Source organism: Vanessa atalanta, chromosome 7 (genome assembly GCF_905147765.1).
Source record: "Vanessa atalanta chromosome 7, ilVanAtal1.2, whole genome shotgun sequence".
Taxonomy (NCBI): Eukaryota; Metazoa; Arthropoda; class Insecta; order Lepidoptera; family Nymphalidae; genus Vanessa; species Vanessa atalanta.
The window spans coordinates 9,034,137-9,058,904 of NC_061877.1; the positions used below are offsets into that span (position 1 = coordinate 9,034,137).

Genomic DNA, 24,768 nt, shown 5'->3' on the forward strand with positions numbered 1-24,768 from the left:
ATAACACAATTTAGAATATTTATCTCTTAGTAATTATACATTAAAAACACAAAATAACTTATCAATCACTTCCACGAATCAAAACATCCACAGCATTTAAAGTACAGTTTAAAACATCCTCCAAATCATCTTTAACGTCACTTATTAACTTACTGATTCCAGATTTAACTCTATCGAATATTAAACTAAGACCATCTACAAACGTAGGATCACTTTTGACCTAAAATAAACAAACATTTATTAACCTTAAAAATATAATTATTAAATATATTAGTTTCGAAATCGTATTTACCAATTTAAATAAAGTATATGACATTAACAACGCTAATATGATTTTCATGACAATAAATAATTAACAAGCGTTTAAATTACTGCGTTACAGACGCGCTTATAATTTACGACTGGTGAATAAACATGATATAGTACGAGCTGTTATAACATATTACGTACAGCAAATATTTAACGTTATACATTTATAAATGAAGGGTTCGTACGTCATATTAAAATGAATTTTCAATTAGTTGTGTTAGAAACAGACTCTAAATTCATTATTGTTCAATGTTACACGAGAAATCGTTCACGAAGTTATAAACTTCGTCAAATTAGTTAAGATTGGAAACTTTTATCTTATAACGAGTTTGAAACCACTTATACCTATATATTATTTGTCTGTGAATTCTGGCGTGAATTTATAGAAGCTTGACAATTTGAAAATTATGGCATTTTATAATATTAATTCACAAAATGATCTATCTAATAGCATGGCATACGTCGAAAAGCATTTACCAGACTTTTGTACTGCAACATCAATGAGGCTGAAGGTCTAATAAAGTGACGTATCTATACTAATGGCGCAACGATCAATAACGCATTCAAGCACAGATAACGGGAACTATGAGAGCTCTAATACCTTTATATAAAAGCCGGTGATATATTTAGGAGAAAAATTTAAACTTTGGTTATTTAAAGTGTGTTTTTAAATGATGGTATTATTATAGAATAGGGATTAGTGTGAATATGACGAGTAGAGAATATGCATTTCGTTTTTTTTTTTTTTTATTTCAATCAGAAGTAGTTGTAGTCTATCATTAAAATACTAAGGAAACATGTACAAGGGAGAGAACCTTAAAGTTCTGTTTCTTTTGTAATTTAGAATACAAAATATAAATTATACTATAAAATTTTAGAACAGTACTTTAATGTAGACTGAGGGACCATGAATGTTTTTATGGCGTATGGAGAAGCGATACGGCGTAGTGGAGCGATGAATACTAAACCGCGCGTGACTCGGCATCATTTATAACTATTTTTGTTTTTTCAACTATTTCGGACAATGCCAGAAACTATAGAGAACTTAAACTAATCGAGTATACTCGAATTGCTACAGCTGGCAAATATATAATATCTAATATTTTCTGATTTCATCGATTTCTAAAACTAAATAAAGATGCTATAATAACTTGGTTTTTGACTAAATCTAAGCTGAGAACCACAAAAGTGACATTTCGATTTGTTTTCAATATTTGACCAAACTATTATTTAGTTTTGGTGTTTTTAATTATATGATGAAGCAAATATCTATATTTACTTTAATATAAGATAATAAAAAAAATGTTACATTGCTAAAACGACTAACTCTAATTATTATAGCCACCTAAAATACATACCTGTTTGACCGCTTTTCGTGTTGTAAAAGGTTATGAAGACATGTATAGATATTAATAAATTCAAAACTTAAAAAAAATAATAATAAGATGGATGTGTCGTAAAACACCCAGTTGGAACGTAGTTGCTCTCACTCTATATTACCTACGTATTATAAAACAGACACAATGAAATAAATTAACAATTATTGAGAATAATAAAATATAAAATTGTTATTAAAAAAACCGGTGTGCATTAAAACAATAACAAAAAATAGCCTTTATATTAAACCGTATATAATTGAAAGAGAAAGAGGTCGCCCGGGGACGACATTTTCTGCCAGTTCACACTATTATAACCCGCTTAAAAAAACAAAAAGGCAATCATATAATTTAATTTATATATATTTTTGTAGTCTTTACTCATAGTTGTCTAACGTGCCCTAGGGCTTCTTGTAAGCAAGAGCGTCACTTAATACTAATGAACGCCGATCATTTACCACAGTGGGGAGGGCGCTAGAGTTCTAAAGCATCCTGTTGAAAAATAGGCGATAAATAATGCACCCTAACATCGTTAAGCAAAACGCGAACAATGATCAGAATCCGTGACAAGAAGCAATAAATAGACGAGACTATGCATTAAAAACAAAAATCATAGGAAAGGCAAAAAAAACCCGCGTGAATTTTAACCGCTGATTACGGATTCAAAGCAGGCAAGTACCACTGATTTTCATGTGCATAATTTGTGTTTATAATTCATCCCGCGCTTGCATGTATCTAATTGCAATTATATTCTGACACATGTGTATCCGCCACCCCACAGTGGAGCAGCGTGGTGTAGACTCCAAAACGTCTCCTCAAGAAGGAGAGGTGGCCTTAGCACAGCTGTCAGGCATTTGCAGGCTGTTACTTCTTTTTTTAGGCGTCAAAAAGCAAACACAGATGGATATATTGGAGTACATAGAGTGACTGATTTTTTTCTATCTATATATAAGTATTTTACTGATTTTATTATATAATTTTTCATTTTGGCAAAATAGATAACACGTCGATTACGTTTCGTTATACTTAATTATAAATAAAGAATAATAAATGATTGTATTAAAAAAAACCGATCCGATTTTTTAGATTGATAAGAAAACTCTCTCTAAAGAGCAATTTCATTGCTTCGCGGAGAACGGGAAATAGGATTGGGATATAAATCCATTTTTTCAGTAACTTTATTACAAGTATTACTGAAACCAATTTATTTCCAAAATATTTCATTACCTCAAGATTTTTTTGTAAATAAATATTTGACATTTACTTTATAAAGGTAAGCAGAATCTGGCATTGTCAATTGTAATCGCAAAATACTCAGCCGATGAACAATCTCAAGAAGGTGATATATTTCTAAATATATTATTATCTATATAGTTTGTTTTAAAAAAAAACATTTATACAAGGATAACTTAAGTAGAAAAATTTAAATAAAAAAAAAATATTCTAAATATAGACATCTTCGAAGTGGCCGTTCCAAAATTATGGAAACTGCATTCTCTCCGAAAAATGTCTTTCGCAATAATTTATTACAAGTAATGTAAGTTAAACCGAATCATTTAATCAATATATTTTCAACGAGTCTCACTTATGAAAGTGAATAAGAAGGCCGATCGAACAGAGCAAATTTGTGAGTGAACCGATCGCTTTTCCATCACTAAAATTTAAATTTATATTTAAGAAAGCATTTTATATATCAATCAGGAGTTTTTATTTCTCACTTGTTATAAAGCACGATGTCCGGTCGCCATATGTGGTCGGAGGGCACGTGCAGCATATGCACACCGCCGTACTCCCGCGGCTCCCAACGCAGCTTGTAATCGTACCACGACTGCTCCACCCACAGGTTTGTTGTCATAATTTGATTCTTCAAGTTCTGAAAGAATATTTATTGTAAACAACTTAAATTCAATAATTTGGGACAAAAGTTTTAAAGGGCGAGTGATCCAATGTAACTACATGCACAAGGAACACAACATCTTAGTTCTCAAGGTTGGTGGTGGATTGGCGAAGTAAGGAATGGTTAATATTTGTTACAGCGCCAATGTCTATGGCCGGCGTTGAAACGAAAACAATAATTACACTGTCCAACTCATCATTCATATCGGGGAACAGCGATTCTATTTATATATATTTTTTAACATCCTCTTGACTATGACGTGCATGTTTTCTGACATAAGATGTAGCGTAAGAAATTTCGCAACGTGAAAGTGATTAATTACCCCTTGTGTTGTGCTAAACATTCCGTTGAATCATGCTTTGAATATATTAAATATTCTATATATGCAGTAATATAATATGCGACATTTTTTTTTATTTTATACAACGTATTTTTTGGTATTTTATCTATAAATCATTCGTTAAAAGTTTAAAGGTATGTTTTAATATAGAAGAGTTATATATAAAGGAATTATTTAATGCATATTGGACAAAAATATTGGCTCGACCGGCCTGACCTGAGGCAATGTAGAAATATTTTTGATATCTTCCTACCCAAAATTTGAATAATACCACCAAAAATAACATTTATTGGTGCGGTTGGGATTCGATTCTCTAACCTTTGTAAATATAAATTATATTTGTACAAGTATAGAAATATGTATCATACTTGCCTACTTAATTCAATCTCACTTTATTATTTTATATGTATATTCAATTTATTCGAAGGGTTTACTCACATAGAAGATGAACGGAGTTGTAATATCAAGACTAGTTTTTTTTTGTAACCGTCATTAAATTTACGAGGGATAAAACCAAATAGATATATTTTTTTATGATACCTAATTGTGAGATTACTTAATACAGTAGTGTCGTATGTATTCTTAATACATTGTTATTGTTTTGAATAGATAAATAGCACACATTAAAACCTTCTTTCTACTTCTTCTGCTATTTTAATGTAATGATGTTCATAATAATTTAGTTTCAAATATTGTTTAAATGTTTTGTGTCTACTCAAATATTGTATAAACAGTTTTTATTTTTACAGTTTGAAAAATATATATTTGTATTTAGGTTTAGTTTCAAAATTAATACCACGAGTCTTGATATGAGTAAAAAAATAGTATTTGTACACAGATATTACTTTTTGCAACTTGCTGTTGAATATTGAACAAAAAAAAAAGCTCTCCGCAGAACAAAATATCTTGTTTTTACTGCATAATTATTCAATAATAAACACATAAATTCGTTATATAAAAATACGCGACCTTTTTTGCATTACTACATACATTTTACACGAAAATAAAGAAATTGAAGCGTGAAATAATCCTGAGAACAGAACCCTTTGTTTGAGTTTCGTGTTTTACTGGAGGGAAGGCAGCTGTGAAACAGTTTACAGATTTTATATTTTACGGTTATTAATAAAAGTCACCAACTTTGTTTACGGTTTAAATGTGGTATTAATATGTTAAATTTATGTAATGGTCATTCTGTTTTGGGAAAGAATTAGAAGTCTGTTATTATCGGCATGCTAATTAAATACTTTTAATAATATAAGGGTCAAAAATCTTTAAGACATAAATTATGAATTATTACATATATACAATACTCAGTTTTTTCTTTATTATTAATGAACTTCTTATGGTATATTCGATCAAGGTGGCACGAGACCACGGTTTTCTTTGGCATCAGTATGAATTTCAGTCTTAGAGTGATGATAAATTGAAATAATTAAGTTGTCTATTTACTAATAATAATTGAATAGATGATAAGAATTTCGGAGAAGGATATTGCTTGTTTCGTACTTTTCCGGTTCTAGTTTTTACAGTTATTTTTTATTACAATTGTAAATACCTTTAGATATAATGAAATAGTAAATTATATTCTGACAACACTCGATAAATTAAAGCAATTATAATATAATCATTATAATTATAAATATATTTTAAATTGTTGTCCTTATTGTGTGTAATAAATTTAAAAGCGATTGCAGCAGCCGAGTTTTAGAACTTACTTTTTGTTAGAAAGTCAATATTATATATTAAACGTAGACCGGGATTGTTAGTTCAACAAGTAATTAACTTTGCCACGTATATTTACTCTTATAATCGCTTAATACTGTTGCCGGCACATTCCTTTATGATACAGTTAGGTGAACTGTCAAATGGGCCAGTTGCCAATACTGCACATAGACATTGGCGATGTAAGAAATATTAGCCAATCCTTACACCAATATCCCTCCAACCTTGAGAACTAAAATGTTAGTTTAGCCTGTATTCACTGGCTCACTCATCCTTCAAACCTAAACCACAACAATGCTAAGTATTGCTGTTTGGCGTTAAAATATCTAATCAGTGGGTACCTTGACGAAAAGGCTTACACAAAGTCATACCACCATGACTCAGCATAAGAGAGACTTTGAATAATAAGCGTAAACTTGTGTTCTTTTTTTTTAAGATTTTTAATTTTTAATACACGAATTTTAAATTTAAATTTTTAAATATTTTTGCTATGTTGCGTTATCTTAAATCTTATGGTAAGTTGTTACCTCAATATATTTACAATAACACTTACTTCTGACACTCTCAATCTATCAACTGAAACGAGGCAATATGAAATGTTGATTGAATTGGTATTTGGCAGGAATATTGAGCATGTGGTATCTTACATATATATATTACTAATAAATATACATTTTAAGAGGACATTTTTAAAACTCCTAGCTTGAGGCTGTTGTTCCTAAATATTACAATACAGTCTACATATTTTATCAGCATATTTTTTTCATTATTATATTCATTCGTCAGAGTTTACGCTTAATAAAAACCGCACAAAATTTTCCATTTAAAAGCGGACCGCAATGAAATTGAAAGATATCTAAGCTGTTAAGACTTTCTTTGACTGAGAAAATTTAATATTCTCAGTTTTATCAGAAAACGTAAAATATGATGTTTAACAAAATATAAACGATACACCAATTTATATAGTTAATCTTACAAATCCATTTTTTGGTCTCTTAAAAATAATAGTCTTTTTTTAAATAAATGGTAGGCGGCCGGGCAAATGGGTCACCTGATGGTAAGTGGTCACCGCCGCCCATAGATATTGAAGCTGTAAGAAATAATAACCATATCTTACATTACACCAATGCGCCACTAAACTTGGGAGCTAATATGTTATGTGCCTTGTGCCTGTTACACTGACTCACTCACCCTTTAAACCGTAACACAACAATACTAAGTGTTGTTGTAGCGATAGAATATCTGATGAATGGGTGATACCCACCCAGACGGGTTTGCACAAAGCCCTACCACGAAGTAAAAATACATATATTATTTAATGTTTATTTCCTTCAATAACATTGTAAGATGCTCTAAAGTATCTCATATCAATATTGTTAATAGACCCTTTCAATAAACGCTACATCATATTGATTTCAGACACGTCGAAGTAACGTCACAAAGACAGATAACTTGTTCAACTGCAAGAGATTTAATGTCAAATAGAAATATTTCAAACTTAGACTGTAAGCGGAAATCGAAATCGCATCTCCTGAACTAGAAGGCAATGCCCACTCGGATCCAGACGGTCATTGCATCTCAATCTAATAAAGGAAAATGGATCGATTGCACGGGAACTCGAAATACGATTGTTAGTTTTCAATCTCTGAACAAGAACAAATCTTTAACGTTGCCTTATCCTTTATTTAAATTACATTTAGAAATTTAATAATGTTAGAAACATTTCATGTTGAATTCGTTTGAATTTACAGTAGCGCTCAAAGATGATTCTTATTAGTTTAAATTTGTGATTTAATTTTGTTTCCATGTAGTTCATACACAATTATATGATTACCGAGTAATAGTATATTATTGAAATCAAGTTTGAACTTTTTATTTACTTTACGAAACGTGTCCAAACATACTCTAAAGTATTTTAACAATAATTCCGTTCTCGTTTGTCGAGGGTGTGTGTGAGGGTTGTGTTCAAAATTTAGAAAAACTTTTCTTATAAATAGTTATATATCATTTATTAAATTTAGTCTGAAGAATATTTTAATGACTCAATAGATAATTAAAATTTTTTATCTCAGTTGATGAAATACGGTATGTGAAACGTTCTAAAACAAATTATTTGATGTTCAACACCAAATATCTACAGTAAAATATGGATGTGCAATATCATGGTCTAGGGATGTTTTTTTCGCCATGAACCTTAGAGTTAGAGTAGAAGGGAGTATGAATCGATTTATTAATACAGATATATTGTAAAAATCAAATGCTACCGTATCACAAATACAATCTAAGTATGTACTTAAATGACTTCATGAGACGTATGAAAATGAACTTCTGAAGTGGCCAAGTTAAAGTGCCGATTTAAAATCCATAGAGAATCTTGGGGAGGAATAGGATCAGAGCGTGAGATCTAGAAACTATTTAAATTAGGATGTCTTATAAGAAGCAATGAATCGTAATATAATGAAAAAATTCAAAGCAATTCCGGCTCATTACGAGACTATCGTAAAGGAACTCATATGAATTAATTTATACCGAAAAAACTGATTTAATGCTGATTGATTGAATTTCAGTACAAATTGATTCAAAAACTGTCAAAATACTTTTGTATCAAAAGTATAGTATAGTATAATTAAAAGAAATTTGTTAAATATTTCATTATGTATTCCAATTTGATAAACATATACTTACTACTATAAATAAATAAATTTATGAAGTTATTATTAATTGCTTTTATTTGTTTGTATAAGGTAGGTATCTAATAAAATACACTTATCAAAATATTTTTGTGAGGTACTGTTTTTGTGGTTGAATAATAAATAGGGAAATTTTGTTCTCCTCTGTCAAACTTTTGTTTTTATTGGACGAGCACAAAACTTTGAAACGACTTAATTAATAAAACAAAGCTCGTTGAATAGCTTGAATTTAATTTTGTAAACTCTTAATTAGACGTGCGCAACTTACTTAAGTGCTATGGATGAATTATATCACCTTCTAAAGAGGTTTACTTACAAAAAACAATTCAATCACAAATAGGAGACACCAAAGCTTCTCTTCATAATTGTTAAATCATCAAGGTCTAAGGTTATAATCAATATTGAATAGAAATAAGAATATAAACTCTCTAACAAAAATCTATCAAAACTTTGAGTTTTAATTAACCCACCGCTTCACCTTAAAAGCAAATTACCACCCACTCATCAGATATTCTATCAATCTTCATTTTACTGAATTGTATTAAATGTAGCACAATTCTTACCACCGGTTCGGATTGCAGATTCTACAGAAAATAATAGACAAGCAGCAATGAAGTTACTCTTTTTCAAAATTCGAAATACAATGTTATTTCAATTAAATACAATTAAATTATATAAAATAACCTGCCTGAAATTGAACAAGTATTAGGTCCACGCTCTTTTATCATCTATATAATCTTGAATTGAATAATTAACCTTATTTAAAAATGTTTTTTAACAAACGATGTAAAATTATAAATCGGCAAAGTTATATTGGCTACCCGGTGTTCTTCGAAGGAGCGGGAGCGGTAAGCGGAGGCACTTTCCTCGCCCGGCAGCCACCTTTTGTGACATAAAATGTTCGCAGAAAGAAACCATCTCCTTTCAGCCTCTCTCTCGCAATTTAGCGTGGCGTATATCACGTTGCCCAGCGAGAGGTCCCCGCCGATAATTGCTACCAACATACTCCATAAGGGTGTGGCGCTCCGAGTCCACACGCCATTCTACACTCATAAAAACTGAATTTAGCCCTGTAAAATTAACAATTTGGCTTTGAAATCGAACTCCCACCTAACGTATTCAACGATAAACGACATAAATAATCTAAAATAATATTCTTTGTAATTATAAAATAATACAATATTATATTGTTTTTGTGTGTACATAACCTAATTACTCTTATAAGAAACGTATCTTAATAAAAGTTTAATATACACAAATAACTCTGTACATTTTAAATACACGTACATATATACGTCACGGATTACGAGTATATCTTGTGGTTGAAGGGATGTTCGTTCAGTCAACAGGGTACCAGTTACCACTGTGTTGTTAGCGAAATTATAAATTATTCAGGGCACAATTTCGAGAATTTGTGCTCGCTTTCTACCGTCACGTTCACAATCTCATACCCTTAGATACGTTTTTCTAATGTTTTATAACAAAGAGCGAACAATTTATAGTTATCTTGAAGCTAAGCTTTAGTGTCTATCTAGAGGATATATTCGTTAACTATGTTGCTTTGAACTAAGAATAAAAAACAGGAAATGCCAAATGTAACTTCTTTTATAAATCTGCGATGGCTCAATGATTAAAATCTTAGCCCAAGAATGGGTCTTCAAACCTGGGTCAGCATCAATGAATTGTCATGTGCTTAATTTGTGTCTTCGGTTCGTCACCCTTAGCCCAACAGTGAGGCGATGACAGGCGGTCAATTCAATTGTTTTTTTTTTTTAAATATTTTTCGATAATATGCAATAATATACATGCTAATGAACAAAAATAAATATATAATTAATATATTTCATGCTGTACGCTGTAGCGGTTGAAAGAAAGTTTGTTGAAATCATTTATTACACTTATTTAACTTAGTTTAAATAAACCGAAACTATTTTAACATTCAAAAACATTAAGGCGAAAAGGGAAACAAAGCGAGCTGATAACGTAAATTATAGCAACATTTAACTTCAGTTTAAATCAAGCCTTTCACATTTTAGAGTTAAATACTAGCAGAATTATTAAATAACAAATGCATTCAAGTTTGACTTAAATCAGTTTCTGAATGTTATAATTTAATTTATAAATTAAAGCAAATATAAGTCTTTAAATCATTAAAAAATTGCTTTATTTTGACTTTCACGTAGTATTTAATATTTTATACAAAAGAGAAACAACGATGAAATTGATGATTTAATGATGTCCTCCTGACTGTTCACGGTCACGGTTGACATTCTCAAGGGAGACTAGGCAATTGCTCGTGACATATTAAAATACACAAGTGTGTGCGTAAACCCATGTGCACTCGTATCTTATGCTCATAATGCGCGTTTTTAACCAATACCCGGTGAGACTGAGCACAAGACAAACAAAGCAGTCAATTGATCAAGCCAATACTAAGTGTTCCTGTTGGGCATTCGAATGTCAGATACGGGTGGTACGATAAGGGAATGATAGACGGCAGGGCTTGCATAAAGCCTCACCAACAAACCTCGCCATATGACGTGAAAACTTGAATAATAAATAAACTTGTGTTCCTTTTTGAGGATTAAATTTTTTAATTTAGTAAGTACAATATCTAATGTATGAGTGCTACCTACCCAGACGGACTTGCACAGAACCAAGTAAATAACGAATAACGATCATTGTTCCGAAAATGTTTTTGTTGATTTGATTTAGACTTTCCTTGCGTGTAAAAATATTTATAATAGAGGATTGTATATAATCTGTTATTTTCAATCATTAAAATTATGATTCAGGTTGAAAGCATTTGTTTCTTTTGCCAATAGCATGCAGATCTTGACTCAGCCGTGTTCTCTTTCGGTACGTTATCGAAAAATGCAAATGAAAATAAGAGCAAAACATTTTGTACGGAGCTACTGTTGTAATTAAGTTTTAATAACACTCGACCTGTAAAAACTACGGTCATCGGTTTAACGGACTACGAGTTTTGGATCGCAAAATTTGTGCAATTAAATGTTTTAATTTCGACTTCATGTTATAAAACTCAGTTATTCACATGTAAAGTTCAGAAATTGTCGAATGCCTGTAAAAAATACAAATGTTTTTTTGCTAAAAATGAAATATTGTTTGGCCTAATTGGTAATGGGTAATTTAATTAATATAGATTACTATATAATAATAAATATAAATAATATGACAAGACAAAAAAATCTCACTAGTACGAGTATATTCTGAATTACTTTTTTCAGGTGAGGTTGTGACGAGTGTGTAGGTGCTACTAGTAAAATATATTCATAATTTATTTATGAAACAACTTCTGCTCGCGGTTTAACTCCCGTGTGCGGTAGTAGGTGTTAGATAGCCTATGTTTGAAGTCGGGGTATAAACTGTCTCTATTTAAAATTACATCCAAATTTGTCCAGCCGTTTTGGGTGTCTGAGTAAGAAACATCCAAACATACAAATTTTCATATTCATATATCATTAGGATAACGAACGTGTTTTGTTGGGTAGGTTTTCCCGATAATTAATCTATTAAAAGATACTCTTTCCTCGAGAACTAGCTTGTTTGTTTCAAAAAGTGTATATTGGATGCAATAAATTTAATTAGCCGGAATGATTGTAACGTGATTGAGGAGGATTGAAATGTTATACTTGACATTTCGTGAAAAGTAAAAACAAATAGCTACTTTATGTTTTGTAAAATAATAATAAAATTTAATTAGTTATTTAACAATATTTCATTATTTTGAAAGTAACGAAGTAACTAAATTAAATGTAAGTTTCATAAAATAATTGAGATAATGAATACGCAATAGTTATTAAATTCACATCTTCACGTCTCAGGAAACACTTTAACAATTAAAATTCTAAAGACGATCTCAATTGATATCCGTTCTTTTGAATTGCCCACACTGCATTAACCGTTTATTATTCTCTTTTAAAAGATCGCCCGTCTCAAGTTTTTTGTGGATAAAAAGAGTTAAAAGATTATAGTAAAATGTATTTATTATATTTTTTTATTTTATTCAATGTTATGGTACTCATAGTTATTTATTTATTAATTCTTTGTATGTTCCAATTAACAATATACATATACATACGTGATATAGGTACATAAAAATATATCAGTATTTTACATACGAAAACAGCGATGGTCAATGATGAATGGAAATATTTGGGCAGAAGACCAGTAATATTCTTTAACAAGTTTTTTGGTGAGCCTTATTGACATAGGCAGTGAAATTAAAATACTTGAAAAATATTTAATTTAGAAGGACGAGGAATTGGGTGGAAAGTAAAGAACAAGGCCCTTAGTTGATCGAAGCGGCAACATGTTAATCACTTATTGAGACAGAGTACATATATTGTAATTCAGAAGAGAAGAATATGAGTACTACTACGAAATAAGGTCATATAGTTAGCGAAGTACTCAGGGAACCGATTACAGAAATTTGTTACCACTCGAGTTTTTCCATTAAAATTAACAACATAAAATTTGTTAAATTATATTAACAAACATTGTCAAAATTCAATATACGCATGCTCAAATAAAGTAAAAGAAAATATAGTGCAACAAAACAAATTGATTCTATGGTACAGAAGGAAACTGCGACGGACGATATTAACAAAAAAATAGAGGAAGAAAAACCCTAACAATGGAAGTAATCAGCCAAGGAACGTTCAATGATATCATGAGAAGAACGTATAACGCATCAATACTCTGAAAACTGTTGACCATTTGATTCACGACTCCCAAATTCCCGAGCCTTTGCACGCCAATCCACCATTTATAAAAAAATAATTGAAGTACTACGCTTCATGATTCCCAGATTGCCAAAACCTCCACAAGTAGGGGGATATACCTCATATTGCAAGCGAATAATATAAATAATAAACGAATTTCTCGATCGGTTTCCTTGTCAAAGTTGTACCTACTAAGCTATATGAACTATAGAACTGTAAGCTACCAACAACTTCGGGAGGTTTCCTTTCGACGTTTATCGACCCCAGTACGACATGCCTGATTAAAATGACCTTGCACATGAAGGCACATAAAAAATGCAAGTTAAAGCAAAGGCACAGACAACATCTCTTTAGAGACATAAAAAAAGAACATGATCTTTGTCTTGCGCAGTATGCTCAGGCTACGCAGTATTCTGGCAAGTTGTTAGAGCGACTCAGCAAAGTTAATAATATCGTCGGCAAATCGAAGTTGAGAAATGTACTCAACGCTTACATTCGCCAACTTTAGACGAAAACGACTCATTGGTGAACATTTTCGGGGACTTCCATGTCTTACCCGTCTGTGCACTTGGGCGTCTTCGTCTTACAGACTTGAACTTAGACGGTCGTTGTAGCGGCATTATACAAACACATCAGCAACATCTGACATCTGTATCGTTTCGAAAGAATCAAAGGCATTCTCGTAATCCACAAAACCTATAAATGGCGGTTGATTGTAATACTCGGTCTTCTGCACAATCTGCCGAACAGTATGGATGTGATCAACGGTGCCGTAGCCTGATCGAAAGCCGGCTTGCTCTAAGGATTGACATTTGTCAAGCCAACAGCAAATACGTGGCTCAATACAAAGATGGGTCTGTTGTTTTTCAAGAGGGGGTTGGATCATTTTGCCTTGTTGTATGATGGAATTAAAAAGGCTAGCAGCCCCGCAGCAGTATCTTTCAGTATCAAGACAGGAGTCCCGCTACAATAAAATAAAGTATCGACCTGTAAATGTACGGTCAAGGGCCTCCTTTTTTCATATTGTCATAATTTATTTTGACCTTGTCCTATAGTCTAGTCGTAATCTTGGCTTGTCATAGCTATTTAAATACATACTTTATTATTAATAACCTCATAAAAATAAATTCAATATATTTCTTATCTCAAGCTGAAAGACTACAAAATGAAACAAATAAATCTAGATCACAATAATTCTAGTTTCATCTTATGGTCTGCGAAAAGAAAGACTACACATACTATTTTAATGCTTTATAATGGCTGTGTCCACTCAGCGCAGCTGGTAACATTTTCTCACGCTACATTAAATATCAAACATAATTATTATACATGGCTTAACTAATCTTCCAAGCGATATTGCAAAGAAAAAACCTAATTGTTCTATTTAATATCAATTATAATAATTTATATTTTGTGCTACGGTGAAGTATATAATATTGATAAGAATATTAATAACATTTAGTACGAAATACGCTTTTACGTAACTATTTCGATTGGACAAAACCAAATCATATTTTTAAGTTCTCAGTTAAATATGAGTAACTTCATACAAAAGAGGTTCGCTATCGGTATTTAAAGCTGGCTCGTCAGCTCTGAATTGAAGAGGAAATTTTTCTAAAAATGAATATTTCTACGGAAAATAAATGTTTCAGTTGAATTATTTTTACACATATGAAAATAAAACGTGAACGCTGAAGTGTCGCTTTTAAAAGCAGCTTAAATATACTTTTCATTTGGAATTCATTGCATTTTGTAAGAATAAATTGTGCGTTTATATATTTCATGAAGTGTTTTCGAATTTCACTTATATTACAAACATTTCATCTAATGCTATTTATTTTGTTAAAACTAATATATTATAATTGTATGGGTAGACAAAGGATAATCGAGTGACATTTTTCATTCTTCATAGAGAAATTACGCTCTTGTTTTTAACGATTAGGCGTAGTAACGGCTCTCGCGTCGCTACGAGCTTCAATTGCCCGCAGTATATTAAGTAATATAATTGAATACGTGAGAAGTTAGGAGTGTAAGTGGGTATACTTGTGTCTTCCCTACACGTTCGATTCTAATTCAATTTTGTTTTGCCGACAGTCGTAACTTTCGATTACAAGCATGGTGTTACTATTGATAAAACGCTCTTAAGAATATAGATTTAATTAAACTAATATAATAAAGGGAAAATATTTTATTGTTTGTTGAATGAGCTGCTAATCCAATTAACAGAGAACGTCCGCTTGATTATAGTCTATGTAATTGTACCTACGTTTTATGTGATAAAACTCACTATCAAATTAAATCAAAATGAAAATATTCTTTATTCAATTAGGGTCATAAAAGCACTTTTGCATCGTCATGTTACAGTGTTGAATTAAATATAAAGCCAACGGTTTGGAAAGTAGATTCTACTGAGTCGAACCGGAAAGAATTTCAATAGTTACTTTTTTCCTCCATTGTAATCACAGATTATGTCAATAAAGTACAATTACATTTATACATATCCTGCGTAGAAATAAATACAAAGTCTACGCTATTTTGTCATTAATCTTGTATTCTATTTGGCACATTTTATTGGAATAAAATGTACATACTTGTGAGTACATAAAGTTTTTTCAGCAAGCAACTTATCTAAGCAGAAAGTCAAAATTATTTTCATACATGTATCAATTTCAGAGATAGATGGAAAACAATAATTATATCATATACCTATTTTTATTATTGATCTAAGGTTTATAATATATAGGCGATACAATATATTAAATTAATAATTGCATAATATTAATAAAACATTTAAAATTATACGTAAGAATATTCGAATACTATATTCCATTTAGCCCGAAGATAAAAGTAAAGCCGGCGGAACGAAAGTAACAAACGCTCTATAGGATAACACAATGACCAAAACGATACGCTTGACCGTCAAGCTGACACTTAGTCATATTCCCCGTGCTTGCGATAAAACTGTTAGATTTTTTAAAGGACAAATCATTATTTTAAATACTAAAAGAATGTTTCCCTAATTTAATATTGGCGTCAGATTAAGATTATGCTATTAATATGGCCTATTTGTCTAGTGATTTGTTATTAAATTGTCTTATTGTTATTCTCGTGTTTATTTTAAGGCTACTCACATAAATGCAGCAGATAAACCGTAGTTACATACAAAAGTAACAAAGCATAACGATGACATATATAACATGACGCCGTGGACTACAGCTACTTTTCTACAGCCGATTCTTTTTTCGCCCCGATATAAAATCTGTAGCACGAGCTTCGTCAATAAAGAAGAGTTGTTAAAGAAGGTGATTTTTTCCTGAAAAAATAACTAAAAAAATCTAAAGAAATATTGCTGAGAAGTCAATATTAGAACCCACTGCGCGAAAAAGAAAGCGAAAATTAATTACTTTAAATGGAAAAGAGCAGAGAAAGAAAGCAAACAGTATTCTTTCTGATGAATAAGATTTGTCCCGTTTGCTTATGATCTATGAATTATTTTCAACCAACAGCGTTACAGAATCTTATTGTAGAGTTTAATAATGTCACACAATATTACAATGAAATAATATAAATTGGATAGATATCAGAAAAAGAGAATGCGAATATAATATATTAGCTAAAAATGCCAGTAGTTACACTGGCTCACCATTCAAACCGAAATAGAAGATGTGATATTATGTATTGCTGTTTGGCGGTAGAATACGTCTGTCTGGGTTGGTATAACTCATATCTGACCAGACAGGGCTTGCAAAAATATACAATATAAAATTATCCATTGATTTATAAAAATGATTACTCCTAGTTGTTATAGCAGTCGAGTATGTTATTAAAAATGTTAAATATTGTTATGTTAGTATAAATAGTAGAATTTAAGATATTTTATTCATTTTTTTTTATTTATTCGATTGTTTTTATAATGTACATAATCTGAAGGAGTAAAATCTTAAATAATTTTAGGACGCTTATTACCACATGTTTTAACATCACAGTAAAGTTTAACTAAAACAAGCTTATTTGACAACAACAATCAACGAATCTAGGATTGATAGCGTTATAACTTAAAATAACCTTCATTTAACCTGCACGCAGGAATAATAATAATTTGTCTACCCAAATTATATAATTACTTTGCATTACAGATGTAATAATAGCAAAAAGGCGCTTATTTATTGAAGTTTTTCGTAACAGCAAAGAATAATCAACCATAAAATATATAATCTTGTACTTACATAAAAATTGTATGCATGCAGTGGGTTCCAAGAAGTTGAGCAAGTATATTTTACATTTCTTAAAACAATAGTTATTATATAAAAAAATATAAACACGAGCTTTTGTTCTTGATTGTTCAAGGGTTTGATAACCGGATATGACTTTGACAATGTAACGGTGCTCTCTTCAGCACTTATCTTAAAGGCACGATCGAGACATGTTATCCGTTCAATATCCCGCAATATAAGCTGTTTCGCTTCATAAATCTAAACAAGGAAGAGATATTATTACGGTCAGAGATGATTGTATAACAATAAAATCGTTAATCGCCCTGTTCACTACAACGTGGGTGCGGGTTTTATGACGACAGTGATGATATTATATTTATACATATTATCGATCATAAGTAAGTGATCATCAAGTGATGATCATGTCATTTCAATAATCATCATCCCATGTAATATCAAATATTATCTATCAAATACAGTACAACTTTCTCTAGAGTTATTTGTTTTGGTCTAAATGGGGTTTCTAGATAGATTAAATGACTTTACTGCTCACTGGACCGGTAGTAATTTTTGGCAGGAATGACAAGAACGATTAGCAGAATGATTTGTGTCGGTATAAATGAAAAAAAAAAAAAATTGTAAGCTATTTTTTTATCGTTTTTAGATTTATCAGACCTTCGAAGGTTATTTTTTTATATTTGTAATGTATGTTGTATGAATGTAATGGTTCATGTATTTTATATTATATACAGTTGTGATTACCAAACCGTCTTACCAAGTATCTATATGGTTGAATGTAAAGCGAGCGCCGAGCCGTTAGTTTTTTTTTTAAGTGTACTCGGCTTTTTAACTTTTCAAGGTTCCAAAAGACTAGTATTACCTAAAATGACGTGTATTTAACGTTGTACTGTTACGAAAGATTACTGTGTTTATTTTTAAATGTTTATTAGACAAATATAAATGAGCGTTGTATTCTTAAGTTATTATTGTCAATTAGATTACCTAGCTAAAAATATCGATTGTAAGCCTTATGAACCGTGTGGCGTGTTTAGTTGATTAATAGCTTCCATTTTATAGATATTGCAAAACATGTCCGTTTCGAGAGAAACGTTCTCTGCTAAGAGTTTCCCCCTCCCCGCTCTCGTTTCTAATGCTTTATCCATCACTGTTAAGACTAATGGTGCTCAAAATTTGCGGAGACGTAATAAATTGATAATAAAGTTTGTTTTGCTTTTAGCGTGCTATATGAAGTTATTTTTTTATAAAGTAAACGGTGTTATCAGTGGAATTTAAATTATAACTTGTAAAATAACTTTGCTTTGACACTTATATTTTTGCGAAAATATATTACCTACTAAAGGGATAAAAAGAGGAGATATATAGATAGATAGATACGATCTATAAAACTTAAGATATTATTAAATTTCTTAAATATAGACAATTAATAATATCCTAAGTTTCTTTCGCTCGGTAAATGTCTATTCTTTAATGAGTTGTATCAGTATAACAACATGTTGAAAACTTTAATATTACAAAGTATATATGTGAAATTATTCTGTAATAATTATCAATAGACATTCGTACAGCATTTCATTGAAAAACTTGCCGTGTGTCGTTGAAATTTCCCATTAGCAACATTGCAGGAAAGAAAGATAAGTTTCGTGTAAATCGATTAAGACTAAAAAGGGCTAGAAAGATACTCTTACAGGATAAATCTTTTTTACTCATTGCAAAGGCCACACACACACTTTTATACCCTATTTACAGCCTTAGAATAAAATTAAACTTAAACAACTCGCAACAACAACAAACTTTTTTTTTAATTACACTGCATAGTATATCTACACAGTAAATTAGTTAGCTAGTTCAAAAATATAATATAAGACGATGTAACAAAGAAAACTTGAATATTTTAAGATAAATTAAAGAAAAATGATGTCCGGAAGACGAGAATACATTGCAAACGATCGTGGAGAAGCGAGTATTAGGTCAAGTAATCGGCACATGTTTTGCATAATGGCCATCGATTTATAGCCATACCATCAGCTCTAGATTTAACTTCTCGCCTCTATATGAATGTTAATAACTAGTTATATGAATAATGACTTTTAACGATTATAATTTTATGAATATGATTTAGTACATTTTTAATCGAATATATTAAAAATGAAGCAAAAATATATTTTAAAAAGAAAAGATATATTTTTTATACGACATTGGGCATTTAATTACTTAACTTAGATATGGAGTTAGAATTATTAAAGGTTGGAGATTTGAATTTGGGGTTGTTTCTATCGAGACTTGTAAAAATATACCTCCCAAACCAACTGATGGTATAAGATAAGAAATGTTAAAAAGGTAGATTTTAAAGTCAAACTAAAATCAACAACCGCTAACGAAAAAATACATATACGTTTAATATATTACTTAATTAATTATATTATTAGTGCCTTCAGGTTTTCATTATTAACTTATACCCTAAAATTATTAATTCATTTAAATTTCACTATTTAATTTAAAAATACCTTCACATTAGTCTTATATTTGAAAAATATGAGCGTTCAACATTATCCTGTCCTCTGTCAGGGAACCGCAAACAGTTATGAAAGAATACAAACAAGCTTTGACTCTTTGTATACATAGATAAATATTTTTGCCGTGCAATAATAATTGCAACTAAAAAGACTTGCGCGAAAATGAAGACATAAATTATTATTTAAAGCAAAGTTCTCTGTAACTTTGGTATACTCGGTATTCTGTGACTGTAACTGCGACGGAAATCCAGAGGCTGCATGCGAAATTATCTACATTTTCCTCGTAGTTTAAGAATTGACGGTCGTTATGGTACCAAGACACGTTCTAATAATGTCAAGTTGTGTCTTTTATTGGTATTCATACTTTTAATTTTATAAGAAATTAAATATAATTGCAATAAAACTTATTTCATACAACCTTACATACATGATATAAAGTCTCAATAGTTAAATTCAAAACAGTGATGTGAAAGTATGTTTAGAAAATCTATATATCAAAAATATGAATATTATCGTAATTCCTTAAAAATATGTACATACACCCTTATTTAAGAAAATATAATTAAAATGACAATAATGATGGGTTTATATTAATTAGATTTAGATAGGTCTTAATTTATAATAATGATTTATCTTACAGATAACGGAATTTTCAAAAACTGCAGTGTACAGCAATTAGATTAATTAGGTACAGCGAATTGATATAATCGATTGTTACCCAACTATACTGATTTTACTTATAGAATAAAAATATAAAAACGATAATTCGATCTCGGAGAACAGAAATTACTTGCCAAACACTAAATCTTTGTATACACTATTATTATGTTCAACAATATATAATCGATTTGAGCGATGTACGTACTGAATACTTTTAAACAAAGCAATGTCACAACTCTTAATCTTAATTAACCTAACGCAATTTGGTTCTGTTATCTTATTTCGCATCGAGAACCGACTCCTGAGCTGACAGTTATCGAATTAACATTGAACACTTTGGATTAGTAAATTATAAGAATTATCATTTATTTCTTAATTAAATTTACTATAAATTAATTACAGATATATTATATAATTAACCGTACACATGTTTGTATATCAACGAATATAACGTGATCTCAAAGTACGTTTCAGTTATAACAATATAATATAGACTAATTCTATAAATTTACTTTTTTTTGGGTTTGAAAATAGTAAAGGTATCGATCTTCTGAAATTTAAGAAGATTGTTTTTTCGCTTAGAGTTAAACATATCGACGATATTACATACATATCTATAGCCTATTCCAATCGAAGTAGGAATAAAGATAAACAAACCTTAGATTTACGTATTTCATGCGATTTGCTAATAACTCAGCTATATTGTGCACTACTAGGAGTTTATGATTAATATATCTTTATGTATAATACAACACTTAACGACTTTAATTTTACATAAAAAATTCACAAATCCATAGTGAATATCATACATTAATCAAGCTTTCGAACAATGATATCGCGTCAGTTTTCTTTTACATATTATTTGGCTTTTCTCATCATATGGTTAGAATAAAGTAAAGTAATTAGTAGTTAAGCTATTTCTAAGTCAGAACAAGAACACAGTGTCACTTTTAATATTTTTTTTTTTCTTTGAGACATAAATAATACTTGAAGTTATAATAAATAAATTGAAAGAAAATATTCTTTCATATTATTTTTTAAAACTGACATCTAAAAAGTATCGACTTGCACAAAAATAAATACTTATAAAAGAATCGACTGGAAATATGAGTTTAATTAGAATTTTATATGGAAAAACTAAAAATAAATAAATGTAGTTTTAATGTTTTCCTCCATTTGGCCGATGATGGCTATTTAATCGCTCCTTATTTATGATCTGGATGATCCAGGAAACTCATCTCTCAAAGTTGTCAGTCTGCCGTCTTAACAAAAAGGTAACCTGAAGAGATTATATTATGCTTTTGAAATGTATGAAAATCTACAAGAAATACTTACGGCATTTTCTAATCCGAATAGTCTTAACTAGGGATGGTTTAAAACTACAAAATTTTTATTTTATCATGCTTTCAAGCTTAATTCTTTGCAATTTTATATAATATTAATTTATTATATATTTATTTGAGTGGAAATGAACTTATTTTATAAAGATTTTAATATCTGCCAACAATCTTCGTTGTAATTTATAAAAATGTAAATATTAACTTAAAAAATGTGATATATGTTGTCCTTGTCATATTTACTTTATTATAAAAAGCTAGTAATATATTATACACATCAAATAATGGTTTTTTTTTCCTATTTACTATTAGATAGACTTTAAAAAAAATCGTAACAGATGTTAATCGACTTATTTATTAATGTAATCGATTGTTTTAGTATTAATTTTAGGGGAGCAACTGGGCGAAGCCACTGCAAATGGGATCAAAACGTTTTGTACCGTTGAACCTGTAATTACACTGGCTTACTGATCCTTGAAACCGGAACACGTCTTACAAGGTATTGATGTTTAACGACAGAATAATCTGTGATTGAGTTGTATCGACTCAAATCGCCATAAAGACGTACTACCAGTAGAAATAAAATATAAAAATCGATGACAATATTGCTACTAAACTTCATTAATTTTACGAACTATACTCTTTTTTACATAATAAATGTATAGTTATGTGTTCGCGCGAAAAAATCGTTTTACTGCACTTGCCTAGCGTTAGCCCAGACCGATTAAAAGATGTGACGTCACACAACTCCGTTGACCTAACAAAGTTAATTAGACAAAGCGTAACTTAAAACTTTATAACATTTTAAACATATTTTTTATTACATAAAGCTTTGCTTAAACTTTTTAGAATATGAATTTAAAATTCTTGAAGTTGCCAGAAACTGAAGACGGACATAAGAACTAGACATTTTACTGTCAGAAGTTATTTTTATTTCGCTTTGTACTAAACTTTATATGAAGATAAGTTTAAAAATATGAAATGGATTTGTTGCGCAATAAAACACGGTCCACTTGCTACAGTTTTATAGAAATTATATTATACGAATGATATCAAAGACGACCGCAGTTTCCCCTCTGTTCGGAAGATTTATAGAATGGGATTCAAAATACATAACGAGAGACAGCGCGGCGCCTTGCGAGAATGGAGATATGACGACGCGCGAAGACGACACTTACTGAATATTCCCTCTTCAAAGCTTTTATAAGATTTGAGTAATGCCGCTTTGTTTTGCAGAAAATGGGTCGGTAGTCGTGATTTGTGTCTATTTAAATTCCAAATGCGGCGCGCAAGTGCAACCAAGTATGCATTCGCAATGCACCCTCGGCTGTCGATTTGGGTCAGCGGGATTACACGACAAACAATGGGAAACAAAGTATGTTTACATTGACTTTAATAGACTTACGACATCGATGAGCTGACTGAGTTTGAGCTTAATGCAGACGCGAAGGACGTCGGTGGTGTTGACGACGGGGCGCACGAGTTTGTTATAGTTAGAAAGAAGGTCATCGTAGAGACGCTTGGCGTCGGGGTTGCCGGCGGCGACGGCGCGCACCAGGCAGCAGGCCGCCAGCCACCAGACGAGCGCGGCCATCAGCTCACGGGCTCGAGCATCGTTACGTAAAGGCCGCGGAGGCAGCGGGTGGCCCGGGCGCGGCGCGGTACCGACTGCCGGTCGACACGCCTCACGCCCCGCGACCTCTCCGCCCGCCCTCGCCACCTCACCACTCGCTCCCTGTCAGAGAATCGTAGCGTCCTCCACTGTAAACTCTTTGCTATTTTGATCAGGTTCCTTGTAATTCTTACTAAGCGTCAACATCTTTCCGCGCCGCTATGAATTTCAAATATCATTAAACTGTTTAAAATTAATTAGTTATTCAAGTATCGCCCAACTAAAATTAACTACTAAATTAATGACAAATTTTTAATGTAAAATTGTATTTTTACTGTAAATTAAAATAAATTTAATAGCTCCACCGCATTTATTTAATTGAAATGTTTGTTTAAGCTATATACATGATGAGTAATATCGTATAAAATAAGGTTTATATAATAATGATTACTTACTTATATTTTCTGGTAAATAGCTACGTTAGTATATTTATAAATAATTTTATTCCATAGAAAACTGCACTTTTTAATCGAAAATGTATTACTAAAAGCTGAAAGACAAATAATAATATTGACAGAGCATAAGTCAAATCTTAAATAAAAGAAAAGCAAATATAATACACTTGTTAATAACACTTCAAAAAGTCGCAAATAAAGTGTGTTGATTTCATAAAATTCTACATTATTATATCTTATACTTTAGAATTAAAATTACAATACTTTTTTATATTGCGATTAGGTTAAACAAATATATCCAAAAAAAAAAAGGCATTTCCATATTCAACATACAACATCAATATAAAATATGTACCACACTATAGAGGCTTCAACATCTATCTCTCGTTTAAGCTTTGATCTACAATCTTGAAATTACTAACTTTTTCTTTGAATAGAAAATAAAATAAAGAAGATAAAGACGGAAACATTTATATTTGTCGTTTAATTAAAAGAAGTCTTATTATAATTTAAATTATATACTTTTTTTGTTATATTAATAATTAATACTTCCTTATTACTACTATTAAAATAGATATAACATAGTATACATTATATATTATTCGAATATCAATGTGCAATGTATTCAGAAATCTCATTACTAGTTCAGTAATTGACAAGGGATAAATAGCTATTCAAATTATCCAAATTCAAGTGTAATATGCAAATAATTGAATGTGAGCGTACGTGTATACCAACAGGAGGTATGTATTGCTCCTGCGGTAAGCCGGTATCGTTGCGGTAAATTTAATTTCTGAGTATCGCAAATAGGCTATATTTTAAATAATTCAATAATCACTTATTTATGAGTTGATGTACAAAACATTAGAGAAATATA

The 24,768-nt window shown here is 30.7% G+C and overlaps 1 protein-coding gene across 1 annotated transcript in view; it reads right to left on the bottom strand.

Moving 5' to 3' along the window:
- Positions 1-23,468, bottom strand: part of LOC125065510 (acetylcholine receptor subunit alpha-like) — a 53,493-nt gene extending 30,025 nt beyond the window's left edge. Inside the window, exons 1-2 of the mRNA XM_047673179.1 lie at positions 23,230-23,468; positions 3,404-3,558 (exon numbers count right to left, since the gene is read on the bottom strand). Of these exons, the coding sequence (XP_047529135.1) occupies positions 3,404-3,558; positions 23,230-23,418 (344 nt within the window). The 5' untranslated portion in view covers positions 23,419-23,468. The remainder of the gene's footprint in view (positions 1-3,403; positions 3,559-23,229) is intronic.
- Between the last annotated feature and the right edge of the window lie 1,300 nt (positions 23,469-24,768).